This window comes from Somniosus microcephalus, unplaced genomic scaffold, assembly GCF_052327205.1.
Source record: "Somniosus microcephalus isolate GS21.2 unplaced genomic scaffold, FLI_Smic_1.0 unresolved_chr7, whole genome shotgun sequence".
NCBI classification, from domain to species: domain Eukaryota; kingdom Metazoa; phylum Chordata; class Chondrichthyes; order Squaliformes; family Somniosidae; genus Somniosus; species Somniosus microcephalus.
Genome location: NW_028225185.1, coordinates 4,968,087 through 4,984,246, shown reverse-complemented (window position 1 = coordinate 4,984,246; position 16,160 = coordinate 4,968,087). Strand labels below are relative to the sequence as shown.

The window sequence follows — 16,160 nt, the reverse complement described above, 5'->3', positions numbered from 1 at the left end:
TTGATGGGACAGTGTAGAGGGAGCTTTACTCTGTATCTAACCCGTGCTCTACCTGCCCTGGTAGTGTTTGATGGGACAGTGTAGAGGGAGCTTTACTCTGTATCTAACCCGTGCTGTACCTGCCCTGGGAGTGTTTGATGGGACAGTGTAGAGGGAGCTTTACTCTGTATCTAACCCGTGCTGTACCTGCCCTGGGAGTGTTTGATGGGACAACGTAGAGGGAGCTTTACTCTGTATCTAACCCGTGCTGTACCTGCCCTGGGAGTGTTTGATGGGACAGTGTAGAGGGAGCTTTACTCTGTATCTAACCCGTGCTGTACCTGCCCTGGGAGTGTTTGATGGGACAGTGTGGAGGGAGCTTTACTCTGTATCTAACCCATGCTGTACCTGCCCTGGGAGTGTTTGATGGGACAGTGTAGAGGGAGCTTTACTCTGTATCTAACCCATGCTGTACCTGCCCTGGGAGTGTTTGATGGGACAGTGTAGAGGGAGTTTTACTCTGTATCTAACCCGTGCTGTACCTGCCCTGGGAGTGTTTGATGGGGACAGTGTAGAGGGAACTTTACTCTGTATCTAACCCGTGCTGTACCTGCCCTGGGAGTGTTTGATGGGACAGTGTAGAGGGAGCTTTACTCTGTATCTAACCCGTGCTGTACCTGCCCTGGGAGTGTTTGATGGGACAGTGTAGAGGGAGCTTTACACTGTATCTAACCCGTGCTGTACCTGCCCTGGGAGTGTTTGATGGGACAGTGTAGAGGGAGCTTTACTCTGTACCTAACCCCGTCCTGTACCTGTCCTGGGAGTGTTTGATGGGACAGTGTAGAGGGAGCTTTACTCTATATTTAACCCCGTCCTGTACCTGCCCTGGGAGTGTTTGATGGGACAGTGTGGAGGGAGCTTTAATCTGTATCTAACCCATGCTGTACCTGCCCTGGGAGTGTTTGATGGGACAGTGTAGAGGGAGCTTTACTCTGTATCTAACCCATGCTGTACCTGCCCTGGGAGTGTTTGATGGGACAGTGTAGAGGGAGTTTTACTCTGTATCTAACCCGTGCTGTACCTGCCCTGGGAGTGTTTGATGGGACAGTGTAGAGGGAGCTTTACACTGTATCTAACCCGTGCTGTACCTGCCCTGGGAGTGTTTGATGGGACAGTGTAGAGGGAGCTTTACTCTGTATCTAACCCGTGCTGTACCTGCCCTGGGAGTGTTTGATGGGACAGTGTAGAGGGAGCTTTACTCTGTATGTAACCCGTGCTGTACCTGCCCTGGGAGTGTTTGATGGGACAGTGTAGAGGGAGCTTTACTCTGTATGTAACCCGTGCTGTACCTGCCCTGGGAGTGTTTGATGGGACAGTGTAGAGGGAGCTTTACTCTGTATCTGGCCCCTGACCTAGGAACCTCTGATAGCAAACAGGTTATTTCTCAAAATTAAATTTGCTCTGCATTAGAAAGATTGAAATATCTGTCGAAGAAAAAGTTTAATAAGATTTGCCACTTACACCTTTGACAGCAGTTTGAGGGGTTTCTGGCACAATATCCTCATCGCTGGCTCCGTCACCTGTTGCAAGCTGATTGTCCGCACCTCGTGATCATACTTGGGGTAGGGAGCCTCATCGCGAAAGCACGCCTGCCTGTGATGGCCGCGCACCTTGCAGCAGTGGTAGTGTTTATCCTTCACCGAGAACTCTTTCTCACAGAACTCGGACAGCACCTCCATCCACTGGGGAGAGAGAGAGAGAAAAGACGGAGACAGCGGCAGGGGTGGAGGTGGGGGGTACAGAGGGGAAGAAGATGAGGAGGAGCGAGAGAGAGAGAGAGGGAAAATAGGAGGGAGCGAGAGACGAGGAAAGGAGGGAGAGGTGGCGGAGAGACGAGGAAAGGGAGGGAGAGCAGTACGGAGAGTCGGGAAAGGAGGATGGAAGTAATAGGGGAAAGAATAAAGAGGGACAGAGAGATAAAAGAGGGTTGAGAGAGGAAAAAAGGGGGAGATAAACACACACGGAAAGAGACGGAGAAAGTCACACAGGCAGAAGGAACAGGAAAGTGATACAGAGAATGAGTCAGAGCGAGAGAATGGGTTATTTTTCCATTAATGTTGCTTCTGTAAACTTTTGTGGTATTTTCACACAAGCCAAAGAAGGGCAGTAACCTTCTGCGCGTTCCCCTGAACATTCTGCGAACATTAGTACGATAGCAAAATACTGCAGATGCTGGAAATCCGAAATAACAACAGAAAATGCTGGAAAAACTCAGCAGGCCAGGCAACATCCGTGGAGAGAAATTAGAGTCGACGTTTCGGGTCGAAAAACGTTTTTGAAAAAGGGTTAGACCCGAAACGTCGACTCTAATTTCTCTCCACGGATGTTGTCTGGCCTGCTGAGTTTTTCCAGCATTTTCGGTTGTTATTCTACGAACATTCCCCGGGCTATGCTCGTCACTGCAACAAAGCGGACGAGTGAAAGGATTTACCGTTCCCCTCCCTCTTGTTCCTCCTCTTCCCGAGGGTGCCGACTCTCACCGGCAAACGCTTCCACAGGCGCCCTGCGGCCCCCATCGCCCGAGCGGCCGCCCTTTAGGCGCCGCTGTCGGACGGCTGTTCGACCGAGGCTGGCGTCGCCGCCAAGTCTGAATGTGCCCCACACGTTGCCGCCGGGGGGGGGTCACCAGATGGTGAGCAAACAGCAGCGTGCCTCGCAGTCTGTACACTCCCCATCCCGCCACGTAATCTCCTGGGAGGGGGCGGTAAATCAGATTTGAAAAATCCCACGGCCAACTAAGAGGGGAAAGCAAGCTGGAAAATTCCCCTCCCCGCCCTTTAGACAATCGCCCGGGAGCGAGCACGCCTGCCCTGATTAACGCTGCACATAAAGGAGAGTAGGAGAGCAGACTTGGGGCGCTCCACAGTTTGAGATCTTGGGAAAGAGCGAGTTAGAGGCGGATGTGGCAAAAACAGGAAGGCAGATTATTATCTGAACGGCAATAGATTGGGAGAAGGGGAAGTGCAACGAGACCTGGGTGTCCTTGTGCATCAGTCGCTGAAGGTAAGCATGCAGGTGCAGCAGGCGGTTAAGAAGGCAAATGGTATGTTGGCCTTCGTAGCGAGAGGATTCGAGTACAGGAACAAGGATGTCTTGCTGCAGTTGTACAGGGCCTTGGTGAGACCACACCTTGAGTATTGTGTGCAGTTTTGGTCGCCTTATCTGAGGAAGGATGTTCTTGCCATGGAGGGAGTGCAGCGAAGTTTCACCAGACTGATACCTGGGATGGCAGGAATGACATATGGGGAGAGATTGGGTCGATTGGGCTTATACTCGCTGGAGTTTAGAAGAATGAGAGGGGATCTCATTGAAACTTATAAAATTCTACCAGGACTAGACAGACTAGATGCAGGAAGGATGTTCCCGATGGCGGGGGAGTCCAGAACCAGGGGTCACAATCTAAGGATAAGGGGTAAGCCATTTAGGACAGAGATGAGGAGGAATTTCTTCACCCAGAGAGTGGTGAACCTGTGGAATTCTCTACCACAGAAGGCAGTTGAGGCCAATTCATTAGATATATTCAAGAAGGAGTTGGATATATTTCTTAAGGCTAAAGGGATCAAGGGATATGGGGAGAAGGCAGGGACAGGGTACTGAATTTGGACGATCAGCCATGATCTCATTGAATGGCGGAGCAGGCTCGAGGGGCCGAATGGCCGACTCCTGCTCCTATCTTCTATGTTTCTATGGATGCTACTGTCAGTCTTGATTCACAACGCGGGGAGGAGGACGAGTGTGTGTGGGACAGGGGATTAGGAGCTTTAATGGAATAAGGGAGGAAGGATCTGGTGATAAAGCACTGGTTCGGCCCCAGCCGGAGTATTGTGTACAATTCTGGGTGCCGCATGATGTAAAATGACTACTGAGCACTTGGTTTGCCTATAAAGCAAGGCTTTAATCAACTCGTTTCGAAACATGGAGGTCTAGTTGTACTTCACTAGTTCCTGTTTACAAAATATCCCTGAGCAAGCTGGGCCCACGCCCGAGTATTTATACTCCTTGGACGGCGCCACCAGCTGGCCGTCCAGTGTTATTTCATGAGTCATTTCTTCATGATGATGAGATTCATAACACCGCACTTTAGGAAGGATGTCAAGGCCTTGGAGAGGGTGCGGAGGAGATTGACCAGAATGGTACCAGGGATGAGGGACTTCAGCTATGTGGAGAAGCTGGGGTCGTTCTCCTTAGAGCAGAGAAGATTAAGGGGAGATTTGATCGAGGTGTTCAAAATGACGAGGGGTTTTGATGGAGTAGACAGGAAGAAACTGTTCCCAGTGGCAGGAGGGTCGGTAACCAGAGGACACAGATTGAAGATAATCGGCAAAAGAACCAGAGGGGGAGATGAGGAGAATGTTTTTTACGCAGCGAGTTGTTGTGATCTGGAACGCGCTGCCTGAAAGGGCGGTGGAAGCAGATTCAATAGTAACTTTCAAAAGGGAATTGGATAAATACTTGAAAAGGAAAACTTTGCAGGGCTGTGGGGAAAGAGCAGGGGGTAGTGGGACTAATTGGAGAGCTCGTTCAAAGAGCCGGCACAGGCACGATGGGCCGAATGGCCTCCTTCTGTGCTTTCTGTGATTCAGGGGACTGCCAACCACAGTGGTAATGAAGAAAGTTTGAGACAGATAGAGCCTGGAAGGTAGCGGTGGACGAGCTGTCCGTGTGACTGTCGTACTCTAATTCTGGACAGAGTGGGCTTTGTAGCGATTCGGAGATGTCGAGGGGATAGGAAGTGTTTGGGACTAAACAGGATTACAGGAGGGAGCTTTAACGACAGGGCAGTCAAGTAAGACAGTGAGGCTAAGAGCGTCAATAGATAAAGAGGGACAAAGGGTAAAACCTTGAACAGGGGGAGGTGAGGCTGTTGGTTGGATTTGCAGTGGATGCGGAAGACCAGGAAAAAGAGTCTGAGCCACTGAAGTGTAAAGTAGGAAACGCAGCAGCCAATTTGCACACAGCAAGCTCCCACACACGGCGATGTGACAATGACCAGATCGTCTGTTTTAGGGATGTTGGTTGAAAGATAAATATTGGCCCCAGGACACCGGGGAGAACTCCCCCCTGCTCTACTTCGAAATAGCAGCCGTGGGATCTTTTACATCCACCTGCGAGGGCAGACGGGGCCTCGGTTTAAGGTCTCATCTGAAAAACAGCCACTCCGACAGTGCGGCGCTCCCTCAGTACCGCCCCTCCGACACTCCCTCAGTACCGCCCCTCCGACAGTGCGGCTCTCCCTCAGTACTGCCCCTCCGACAGTGCGGCTCTCCCTCAGTACCGCACCTCCGACAGTGCGGCGCTCCCTCAGTACTGCCCCTCCGACAGTGCGGCGCACCCTCAGTACCGCCCGTCCGACAGTGCGGCGCTCCCTCAGTACTGCCCCTCCGACTGTGCGGCGCTCCCTCAGTACCGCCCCTCCGACAGCGCGGCGCTCCCTCAGTACCGCCCCTCCGACAGCGCGGCGCTCCCTCAGTACCGCCCCTCCGACAGCGCGGCGCTCCCTCAGTACCGCCCCTCCGACAGTGCGGCGCTCCCTCAGTACTGCCCCTCCGACAGTGCGGCGCTCCCTCAGTACTGCCCCTCCGACAGTGCGGCGCTCCCTCAGTACTGCCCCTCCGACAGTGCAGTGCTCCTTCAGTACTGCCCCTCCGACAATGCGGCGCTCCCTCAGTACTGCCCCTCCGACAGTGCGGCGCTCCCTCAGTACTGCCCTTCCGACAGTGCTGTGCTCCCTCAGTACTGTCCCTCCGACAGTGCGGCGCTCCCTCAGCACCGCCCCTCCGACAGTGCGGTGCTCCCTCAGTACTGCCCCTCCGACAGTGCGGCGCTCCCTCAGCACTGGCACTGGGAGCGTCGGCCTGGATTATGGGCTGAAGGCTCTGGAGCGAGACTGGAACCCACACCCTCCTGACTCAGAGGCGAGAGAGCGCTACAACGACACGAGGCAGCGGCGTGTTCGAGAAGAGAGATTAAAGTGGGCCAGGAGATCAGCACGGGGAGCTTTGAACCACCCAAGGCAGCGTAGTTACCGCCTCTGCCCCTTACCTGCTTGTGCGCGCAGGTCAATGCCTCGGCGCCTCGGCAGCACTTGGTGTAGGCGGACTCAATCTGGTTAACGGCCTTGGCGCGCCGGAGCAGCCAGCCGTAGGCGGCCTGCGGCAGAGACTTCAGCGGGTGGTGGGGGCGGAACTTCTTCAGGCGGCAGATGTTGAGGATGTTGTGCCGGTCGGGCTCCGCGGGTGGGAAGACGATCTCCGGCATCCTTATCTCCAAAGGAGTCGTGTGTCTGGGAGCGGTGGCCGCCGTCCCTTCCGCCCGCCGCGGGCCGGCGGGCCGGTAGCCGTGGGACGACCCGGCGTTGGCAAAGCAGTCGAACCGCTTGTCCACCGCCACCTTGCAACAACGGTAATGCTTGGTTTTAATGCTGAACTCCTCCTGGCAGAACTGGCGCAGGGCCTCCTGCCACTGTGGGAGCAAACGGGGCAGAATTACATCGCGTTTCGCAGCCCGGACACGGGCCACACGGCCCAACAACATTGTAGAATCATAGAATAGAATCGTACGACACAGGAGGAGGCCACTCGGCCCATCGAGTCTGCGCCGGCTCTTTCGAACAGCAATCCCGTCAGCTCCCCGCCCCCCCACCGCCCCGCTCTTTCCCCAAATCCCTGCAATTTTTTCTCCTTCAAGTATTTATCCAATTCCCTTTTGAAGGCTACTATTGAATCTGTATCCACCCACCCTATCAGGCGGCGCATTCCAAACCCTAACCAGTCGCTGCGTAAAAAGGTTTTTCCTCCCGTCGCCTCTGGAACTTTTGCCAACCATCTTAAACCTCTGCCCTCTGGTTATCGACCCTCCTGCCACTGGAAACAGTTTCTCCTTATTTACTCCATCAAAACCCTTCATGATTTTAAACGCCTCGATTAAATCTCCCCTTAACCTTCTCTGCTCCAAGGAGAACAATCCCAACTTCTTCAGTCCCTCCGCGTAACTGTACCCCCTCATCCCTGGCACCATTCTAGTAAATCTCCTCTGCACCCTCTCCAAGGCTTCGACAGGGCAGGTACAGCACGGGTTAGATACAGAGTAAAGCTCCCTCTACACTCTCCCATCAAACACTCCCAGGGCAGGTAAAGCACGGGTTAGATACAGAGTAAAGCTCCTTCTACACTCTCCCATCAAACACTCCCAGGGCAGGTACAGCACGGGTTAGATACAGAGTAAAGCTCCCTCTACACTCTCCCATCAAACACTCCCAGGGCAGGTACATCACGGGTTAGATACAGAGTAAAGCTCCCTCTACACTGTCCCATCAAACACTCCCAGGGCAGGTACAGCACGGGTTAGATACAGAGTAAAGCTCCCTCTACACTGTCCCATCAAACACTCCCAGGGCAGGTACAGCACGGGTTAGATACAGAGTAAAGTTCCCTCTACACTGTCCCATCAAACACTCCCAGGGCAGGTACAGCACGGGTTAGATACAGAGTAAAGCTCCCTCTACACTGTCCCATCAAACACTCCCAGGGCAGGTACAGCATGGGTTAGATACAGAGTAAAGCTCCCTCTACACTCTCCCATCAAACACTCCCAGGGCAGGTAAAGCACGGGTTAGATACAGAGTAAAGCTCCCTCTACACTGTCCCATCAAACATTCCCAGGGCAGGTACAGCACGGGTTAGATACAGAGTAAAGCTCCCTCTTCACTGTCCCATCACTCCATGGGCAGGTACAGCACGGGTTAGATGCAGAGTAAAGCTCCCTCTACACTCTCCCATCAAACACTCCCAGGGCAGGTAAAGCACGGGTTAGATACAGAGTAAAGCTCCCTCTACACTGTCCCCATCAAACACTCCCAGGGCAGGTACAGCACGGGTTAGATACAGAGTAAAGGTCCCTCTACACTGTCCCATCAAACACTGGAGGAGGTTACAGAGATAGGGAGGGGTGTATGGGCTGGAGGAGGTTACAGAGATGGGGAGGGGTGTATGGGCTGGAGGAGGTTACAGAGATAGGGAGGGGTGTCGGGGCTGGAGGAGGTTACAGAGATAGGGAGTGGTGTAGGGGCTGGAGGAGGTTACAGAGATAGGGAGGGGTGTAGGGGCTGGAGGAGGTTACAGAGATGGCGAGGGGTGTAGGGCTGGAGGAGGTTACAGAGATAGGGAGGGGTGTAGGGCTGGAGGAGGTTACAGAGATAGGGAGGGGTGTAGTGGCTGCAGGGGGTTACAGAGATGGGGAGGGGTGTAGGGGCTGGAGGAGGTTACACAGATAGGGAGGGGTGTAGGGGCTGCAGGGGGTTACAGAGATGGGGAGGGGTGTGGGGGCTGGAGGAGGTTACAGAGATGGGGCGGGTGTAGGGGCTGGAGGAGGTTACAGAGATGGGGAGGGGGACGAGGAGGCCGTGGAGGGGATTTGAACATGAGGATGAGAATTTTAAAAACTGGAAGAGAGAGAGAAGGGGATTGTTAAGGAGAGTCAGAGGTAGAATGGGAGACTTGTAGGGAGTAACTGGAGGGTGGAACGACAAGCGAACAACAGGCTGGGAATTAACTTACCACTGTCAGTGCACAGGCCAGCTTATCGGTTTCATTCAGCGAGCGGCAACACCTTGTGTAGCCGGCCTCCATTTCGTTAACAGTGTGCGCCTGGCGGTGTAAGTGGCCGAACCCGCTGCTGGGCAGCGACCCGGGCCCGTACACCGTCCGTTCCCCGAGGTGACGGCAGATGTCCCCGACGTTGGCAGCGCTGGGTCGCCCCAGCGGAAAGGTGACCTTCGGCCCGTCCATCCGGTGCTCGCAGGGGTGGGAGCCCCCGCAGTCCCGCGAGGGCTGGAACCCGTGGGGGCCAGGCACGTCACCGCCCGGTTTGAACGAGGGCAACGGCACCTCAATCTCCTGCTGCAGCATAGCGTGATGCGCCGGCAGGGCTTTCCCATGATCTATTTAAAAACAATATTAAAAATATTCATTAATATCGGGGTCCGGAAACAACAACTGGCATTTATACAGTGCCTCTAACGTGGTAAAACGCTCACAGGAGCGATTGGCACAATTTGGCACCAGCCCACATAAGGAGATATTAGGACAGGTGACCAAAAGCTGGGTCAAAGAGGTCGGTTTTAAGGAGCGTCTTAAAGGAGGAGAGAGAGGCGGAGAGGTTTAGGGAGGGAATTCCAGAGCTCGGGGCCCAGGCAGCTGAAGGCACGGCCGCCAATGGTGGAGCGATGGAAATCGGGTGGATGCACAAGAGGCCAGAATTGGAGGAGCGCAGAGATCTCGGGGGGGTTGTAGGGCTGGAGGAGGTTACAGAGATAGGGAGGGGTGTAGGGGCTGGAGGAGGTTACAGAGATAGGGAGGGGTGTAGGGGCTGGAGGAGGTTACAGAGATGGGGAAGGGTGTAGGGGCTGGAGGAGGTTACAGAGATAGGGAGGGGTGTAGGGCTGGAGGAGGTTACAGAGATAGGGAGGGGTGTAGGGGCTGGAGGAGGTTACAGAGATAGGGAGGGGTGTAGGAGCTGGAGGAGGTTACAGAGATAGGGAGGGGTGTAGGGGCTGGAGGAGGTTACAGAGATAGGGAGGGGTGTAGGGGCTGGAGGAGGTTACAGAGATAGAAAGGGGTGTAGGGGCTGGAGGAGGTTACATCGATAGGGAGGGGTGTAGGGGCTGGAGGGGGTTACAGAGATAGGGAGGGGTGTAGGGGCTGGAGGAGGTTACAGAGATAGGGAGGGGTGTAGGGCTGGAGGAGGTTACAGAAATAGGGAGGGGTGTAGGGGCTGGAGGATGTTACAGAGATAAGGAGGGAGGGGCGAAGCCATGGAGGGATTTGAAGACGAGGATGAGAATTTTAAAATCGAGGTGTTGCCGGACCGGGAGCCAATGTAGGTCGGCGAGCACAGGGGGTGATGGGTGAACGGGACTTGGTGCGGGTTTGGGATGAGCTCAAGTTTACGGAGGGTGGAATGTGGGAGGCCGGCCAGGAGTGTGTTGGAATAATCGAGTCTGGAGGGTAACAGAGGCATGGACGAGGGTTTCAGCAGCAGATGAGCTGAGGCAGGGGCGGAGACGGGCAGTGTAACGGAGGTGGAAGTAGGCGGTCTTGTTGATGGAGAGGATATTGGGTCGGAAGCTCATCTCGGGATCAAATACAAGACCAAGGTTGCGAACAGTGTGGTTCAGCCTCAGACAGTTGGCAGGGAGAGGGATGGAGTCGGTGGCTAGGGAACGGAGTTTGTGGCAGGGACTGAAGTCACTGGGCTGGATTTTGATACTGGAGGCGTGTAGGAGGCGGGACTACAACTTTCGGGGCTGTAGTCCCGCCTCCATTGAGTTGTGGCCAACCCACGCGATTTTCCCTTGATTGACCTTGTTGAACCCGCCCAGCGGGCCCAGCAGGCCAATTAAGGGCCACCCGGCAACAGGTGACGTCACAGATTGACATTTCATCTGTCAAGACCTTTTGACAGATGAAATATCAGCGTCTGGCAGTTCTTTGAAGCTGTCAAACACTGACAATCTGTACTCCAAGTTAATCCCTTTCCCTCAGGCTGATTCAGAGATCTCTCCAGAACAGAAAGCTGAATGCTGGAACTTTAGACAGCTCGCGGCCATTCTGCTTTCTGTGCCGGTGAGATGAGGGACTCCCGAGACCTGAAGGAAGGAAGGCTGTAAAGGTAAGCCAAACTTCTTTAAACACACCAAACACACTTACCTCTGCACTCATGCACCCATCACTCACCTGAACACCGGACATCTCGAACCCTCCAAGTCCTTCAGCCTGACAGTCTGCCTCGCTAACTTGGCGTGGTTTGGAGCCGTCGGGAATCCCACGCTTCAGGGCTAAAAATAGGGATTAGGCTAAAAACTGCCTGTTAACAGGCAATTAATTGGCACTAATCCCCTTCCCGCCTCGGGGAGGCGGCTCCCAGCGCGGGTCGGGTACCCACCTCCTGGGAAACGGGCATGGAGGCGGTTGGGGGTGGGATGGGCTCGTGCCCCCCGATTTTGCGATTTTAACACGCCTCCAGTCCCGCCTCCACGGCCCAATGAAAACCCTGCCCAATGGCTCCGGTCTTCCCAATATTTAATCGGAGGAAATTTCTGCTCATCAAGTACTGGGTGTCGGACAAGCAGTCGGACAATCTAGAGACTGGAGGGGTCGAGAGAGATGGTGGCGAGGTGGAGCTGGGAGTCGTCAGCGTACACGTGGAACCTGACAATTGTGTTTTCGGGTGATGTCGTTGAGGGGCAGCATGTAGATGAGAATTAGGAGGAACAGACAGAAACCATTTGATGTAATAAAACTCACCACGCACTTGGTTTGAGTATAGAGCAAGGCTTTAATCTACTTGTTTCAGAACATGGCGGTCTAGTTGTACTTCACTAGTTCCTTGTCTTACAAAATGTCCCTGGGCAAGCTGGGCCCACACCCGAGTATTTATACTCCTTGGACGGCGCCACCAGCTGGCCGTCCGGCGTTATTTCATGAGCAGTTTCTTGATGAATGATGAGATTTATAACGCCATTCACATTTCGAGTACTGGTCAAGTGAAAGGCGCTATATAAATATAGGAACAGGGAGAGGCCATTCGGCCCCTCGAGCCTGCTCCGCCATTCAATGAGATCACGGCTGATCTGTGACCTAACTCCATCCACCCGCCTTTGCCCCACATCCCTTAATACCTTTGGTTAACAACAATCTATCAATCTCAGATTTAAAATTAACAATTGATCCAGCATCAATTGTCGTTTGCGGAAGAGAGTTCCAAACTTCTCCCACCCTTTGTGTGTAGAAGTGTTTCCTAACTTCACTCCTGAAAGGTCTGGCTCTAATTTTTAGACTCTGCCCCCTAGTCCTAGACTCCTCAACCAGCAGAAATAGTTTCTCTCTCTCTACCCTATCGGTTCCCCGTAATATCGATCAAGTCACCCCTTAACCTTCTGAATTCCAGGGGAGTACAACCCCAGTTTGTGTGATCTCGCCTCCTAAATTCAACCCCTGGAGTCCAAGTATATCATTGCAAGTGGAGTCAGATCTGACATCAGAGAATATTTCAACAGCAACTAAATCCCTCGCTAACTGGAGACAGTGACTCACTGGGTCTTGGCAGAGAGCTTCCCTCTGTCACACAGTGCCTCCCCTAATGACAGAGTTGCAGCGATTGTGCAGTTTATAGCCACACACGACTGCCCCGAGAGGCAGTGGTTTCCATTTGTACAAAGGCAGATTTGCAAGGGAGCGTGAAGAGGGAAAATGGTGTCTGGAAAATGGGGAGGAAGTTACTTTTAATGTGTTATTGTGACAATTATGGCCCATCCCTTTTGCCCCTGGGTAGGTGATTAGGGCTATTTATAGAGGGCATTCAGAATCAATCACATTTTGTGGGGCTGGTGTCAGACTGGGGGGATGAGAGTGAGGAGGGGGAGAGAGAGAGGAGGGAGAGAGAGCGAGGAGTCATGGAGTTACACAGCACAGACAGAGGCCCTTCGGCCCATCGTGTCCGCGCCGGCCATCAAGCCCCGTCTATTCTAATCCCATTTTCCAGCACTTGGTCCGTAGCCTTGTATGCTATGGCGTTTCAAGTGCTCATCTAAATGCTTCTTGAATGTTGTGAGGGTTCCTGCCTCTACCACCCTTTCAGGCAGTGAGTTCCAGATTCCAACCACCCTTTGGGTGAAAAAGTTTTTCCTCAAATCCCCTCTAAACCTCCCGCCCCTTACCTTGAAACTATGCCCCCTTGTTATTGACCCCTCTACTAAGGGGAACAGTTCCTTTCTATCCACCCTATCTATGCCCCTCATCATTTTGTACACCTCAATCAGGTCCCCCCTCAGCCTTCTCTGCTCTAAGGAAAACAACCCCAGCCTGTCCAGTCTCTCTTCATAGCTGAGGAGGGGGAGAGAGCGAGGAGGGGGAGTGAGCGAGGAGGGAGAGAGCGAGGAGGGAGAGAGCGAGGAGGGGGAGAGCGAGGAGGGGGAGAGCGAGGAGGGGGAGAGCGAGGAGGGAGAGAGCGAGGAGGGAGAGAACGAGGAGGGGAGAGAGCGAGGGGGGAGAGAGCGAGGGGGGAGAGAGCGAGGGGGGAGAGAGCGAGGAGGGAGAGAGCGAGGAGGGGAGGGAGTGAGAGAGGGAGAGAGCGAGGAGGGAGAGAGCGAGGAGGGAGAGAGCGAGGAGGGAGAGAGCGAGGGGGGAGAGAGCGAGGGGGGAGAGAGCGAGGGGGGGAGAGCGAGGAGGGGGAGAGCGAGGAGGGAGAGAGCGAGGAGGGAGAGAGCGAGGAGGGGAGGGAGTGAGAGAGGGAGGGTGTAAGAGAGGGAGAGGCAGACGAGAGGATGTGTGAGTTGGGTGGTCGATAGTTACTAAGCTTCGGTTCCTAAGCTGAAGGGAAGGACAGGCTCGGGGTGCTGAATGGCCTTAGTCCTGACCCTACGACTCGTGGGAGTGAGAGAGAGGAGTTGGGAGAGCGTGAGCGAGAGCAAGAGTGAACGGACGAGAGCGCATGCAAGCGCCAAAGTGTGGGACGGAGTGAAAAGGTGGTGAATCAGGAAACCGATGAATAAGAGAGCTCCAAGCTCAGAGCAGCGCCTCACTCCTGTAAGACACACTACCCAGTCAGTCCATCTCCCCTGCAAGGTCCCCGCACACCGACAGACAGCCTGATTGCCATCGTGATCAGAATACTTCCTGCAGACGCTGACCCTCGAGGGTGCTGTGCCTCACGAACCATCGTTTCACATCATTGTTTGCGCTCTCTCAGGGCCGAGAACACAAGTGGAGAGAGGCTGCAACAGCAGTAGGTGAATGCCACACCCAGTGCGGTACTGAACCGCATTTGTCCCCCGCCTTTCACCACCTCAGGACGTCCCAAAGCGCTTTACAGTCCATGAAGTACTGTTGTAATGTAGGAAATGCGGCAGCCAGTTTGCGCACAGCAAGCTCCCACAAACAGCAATGTGATAAGGAACAGATGATCTGTTTTAGCCATGTTGGTTAAGGGATAAATAACGGCCCCGGACACCGGGGAGAACTCCCCCTGCTCTTCTTCGAAATAGTGGCCGTGGGATCTTTTACATCCACCCGAGAGGGCAGACGGGGCCTCGGTTTAACGTCTCATCCAAAAGACGGCCCCTCCGATAGTGCGGTGCTCCCTCAGTACCACCCCTCCGACAGTGCGGCGCTCCCTCAGTACCGCCCCTCCGACAGTGCGGCGCTCCCTCAGTACCGCCCCTCCGACAGTGCGGCGCTCCCTCAGTACCGCCCCTCCGACAGTGCGGCGCTCCCTCAGTACCGCCCCTCCGACAGTGCGGCGCTCCCTCAGTACCGCCCCTCCGACAGTGCGGCGCTCCCTCAGTACCGCCCCTCCGACAGTGCGGCGCTCCCTCAGTACCGCCCCTCCGACAGTGCGGCGCTCCCTCAGTACCGCCCCTCCGACAGTGCGGCGCTCCCTCAGTACCGCCCCTCCGACAGTGCGGCGCTCCCTCAGTACCGCCCCTCCGACAGTGCGACGCTCCCTCAGTACCGCCCCTCCGACAGTGCGGCACTCCCTCAGTACCGCCCCTCCGACAGTGCGGCACTCCCTCAGTACCGCCCCTCCGACAGTGCGACGCTCCCTCAGTACCGCCCCTCCGACAGTGCGGCACTCCCTCAGTACCGCCCCTCCGACAGTGCGGCACTCCCTCAGTACCGCCCCTCCGACAGTGCGGTGCTCCCTCAGTACTGACCCTCCGACAGTGCGGTGCTCCCTCAGTACTGCCCCTCCGACAGTGCGGCGCTCCCTCAGTACTGCACTGGGAGTGTCAGCCTGGATTATGGAGCTCAAATCTCTGGAGTGGGACTCGAGCCCACGACTCTCTGACTCAGAGACGGGATGGAGAATTCTTACCCACCGACAGCAGTGACTGATGCCGGACAGGGTTCCTGCTCCAGCTCTTGACTCACCGAGCCCCTGTCAGATCCCATTCCCACAGTAGAATACCTTTACAGCTCTGTGGGGCGGTGTGGAGCAGCTCCGGATCTGATCCCGAGCAAAGAAAGGGAATCAAACCCCTTGTGTTTTGTCCAAGTCTGGGAGCCTGGTTCAGTAAAAAAAAATAATCAACAACGCCTCTGCCAAGTTGGGAAGGAACAACACCTCCCTCCCACACCAGCGCTGGCAAAACTTTGTGACAGTTTCAAAACTTTGTCGCAACTTTCGCACCGCATCTAAACTCTGCAACAAGACCAAAATCTCTTAAAGGAGATCAATCTGGCACACTTACGGACTGCGGCGAAGGTGGAAGAAGTGAGGAGAAGAAAGTGGGCGGCGAGGAGCACTCTCCACATCTTGTCCCTTGTCTCACTCTCTCTTTCTGACTCAGTCCTGCGAGCGACACTGGGCTCTATGTATAGCGGGCGGAGTCAGGTTTCAGAAGCCTGTGGCTTGTGTCAGTTATTTGCAACGCCTCCCAGTTTTGAAAAGGCAGAGATAACATTGAAAAAAAAACCCCGTCTGGTTCACATTCTTGCATTTCCCAATTCGCTTCAGCTTTCTAAAGCGTTAATCCCTCCGCACCTTAGACTGACAATAGGCATTCAAAAGGGTTCTGCAAGGGTAATCATACTTCACTTGACACAAACAGACCATCCCTGGAGCGTTACAATTAGCCGCAGCGACCCAGGGACTCTGCAATTCCAAGGGAAATACTTTTGCCAAGTGGCCATTACATAACGAATGGCAAAGGGCAATTCAACCATGGAGTGCATCACGGATAAACCCGTCTGTTTTTGCCCAAACATCCACAAATGTTTAAGAAGTTGGATAAGTTAAAAAAAAAGATTTTGTGGCAAAACCTCTAAGAGACTCTTACAGTGACTTACATAATTGTCTGTAACCAATGCTATTACCTCTGGCATTAATTGTCTGTAATCAATGTTATTACCTTTCAAGTTGGCTCTGGTTAAACAGAGCTAGATCGACAACATCGCGATCTGACGCGATGACGTCATCACGTGGGTCACGTGACGTCCCCTTCGGCGGGAAACGTGATGACGTCAGAGGTAGAGGGCGGGGCCAGCCAGTCCTCGTGTGGATTGAAAGACAAAAGACCTGTTTTGAGCTTCTCCTGTCGTTTCTTGTTTTGTAAAGTTCTTAGA

At 54.3% G+C, this 16,160-nt stretch overlaps 1 protein-coding gene across 1 annotated transcript in view; it reads right to left on the bottom strand.

Annotated features, from left to right (window-relative positions):
* Positions 1 to 15,421, bottom strand: part of LOC147086418 (extracellular matrix protein 1-like) — a 17,641-nt gene extending 2,220 nt beyond the window's left edge. Inside the window, exons 1-4 of the mRNA XM_085978522.1 lie at positions 15,287 to 15,421; positions 8,595 to 8,977; positions 6,082 to 6,501; positions 1,501 to 1,721 (exon numbers count right to left, since the gene is read on the bottom strand). Of these exons, the coding sequence (XP_085834648.1) occupies positions 1,501 to 1,721; positions 6,082 to 6,501; positions 8,595 to 8,977; positions 15,287 to 15,350 (1,088 nt within the window). The 5' untranslated portion in view covers positions 15,351 to 15,421. The remainder of the gene's footprint in view (positions 1 to 1,500; positions 1,722 to 6,081; positions 6,502 to 8,594; positions 8,978 to 15,286) is intronic.
* Between the last annotated feature and the right edge of the window lie 739 nt (positions 15,422 to 16,160).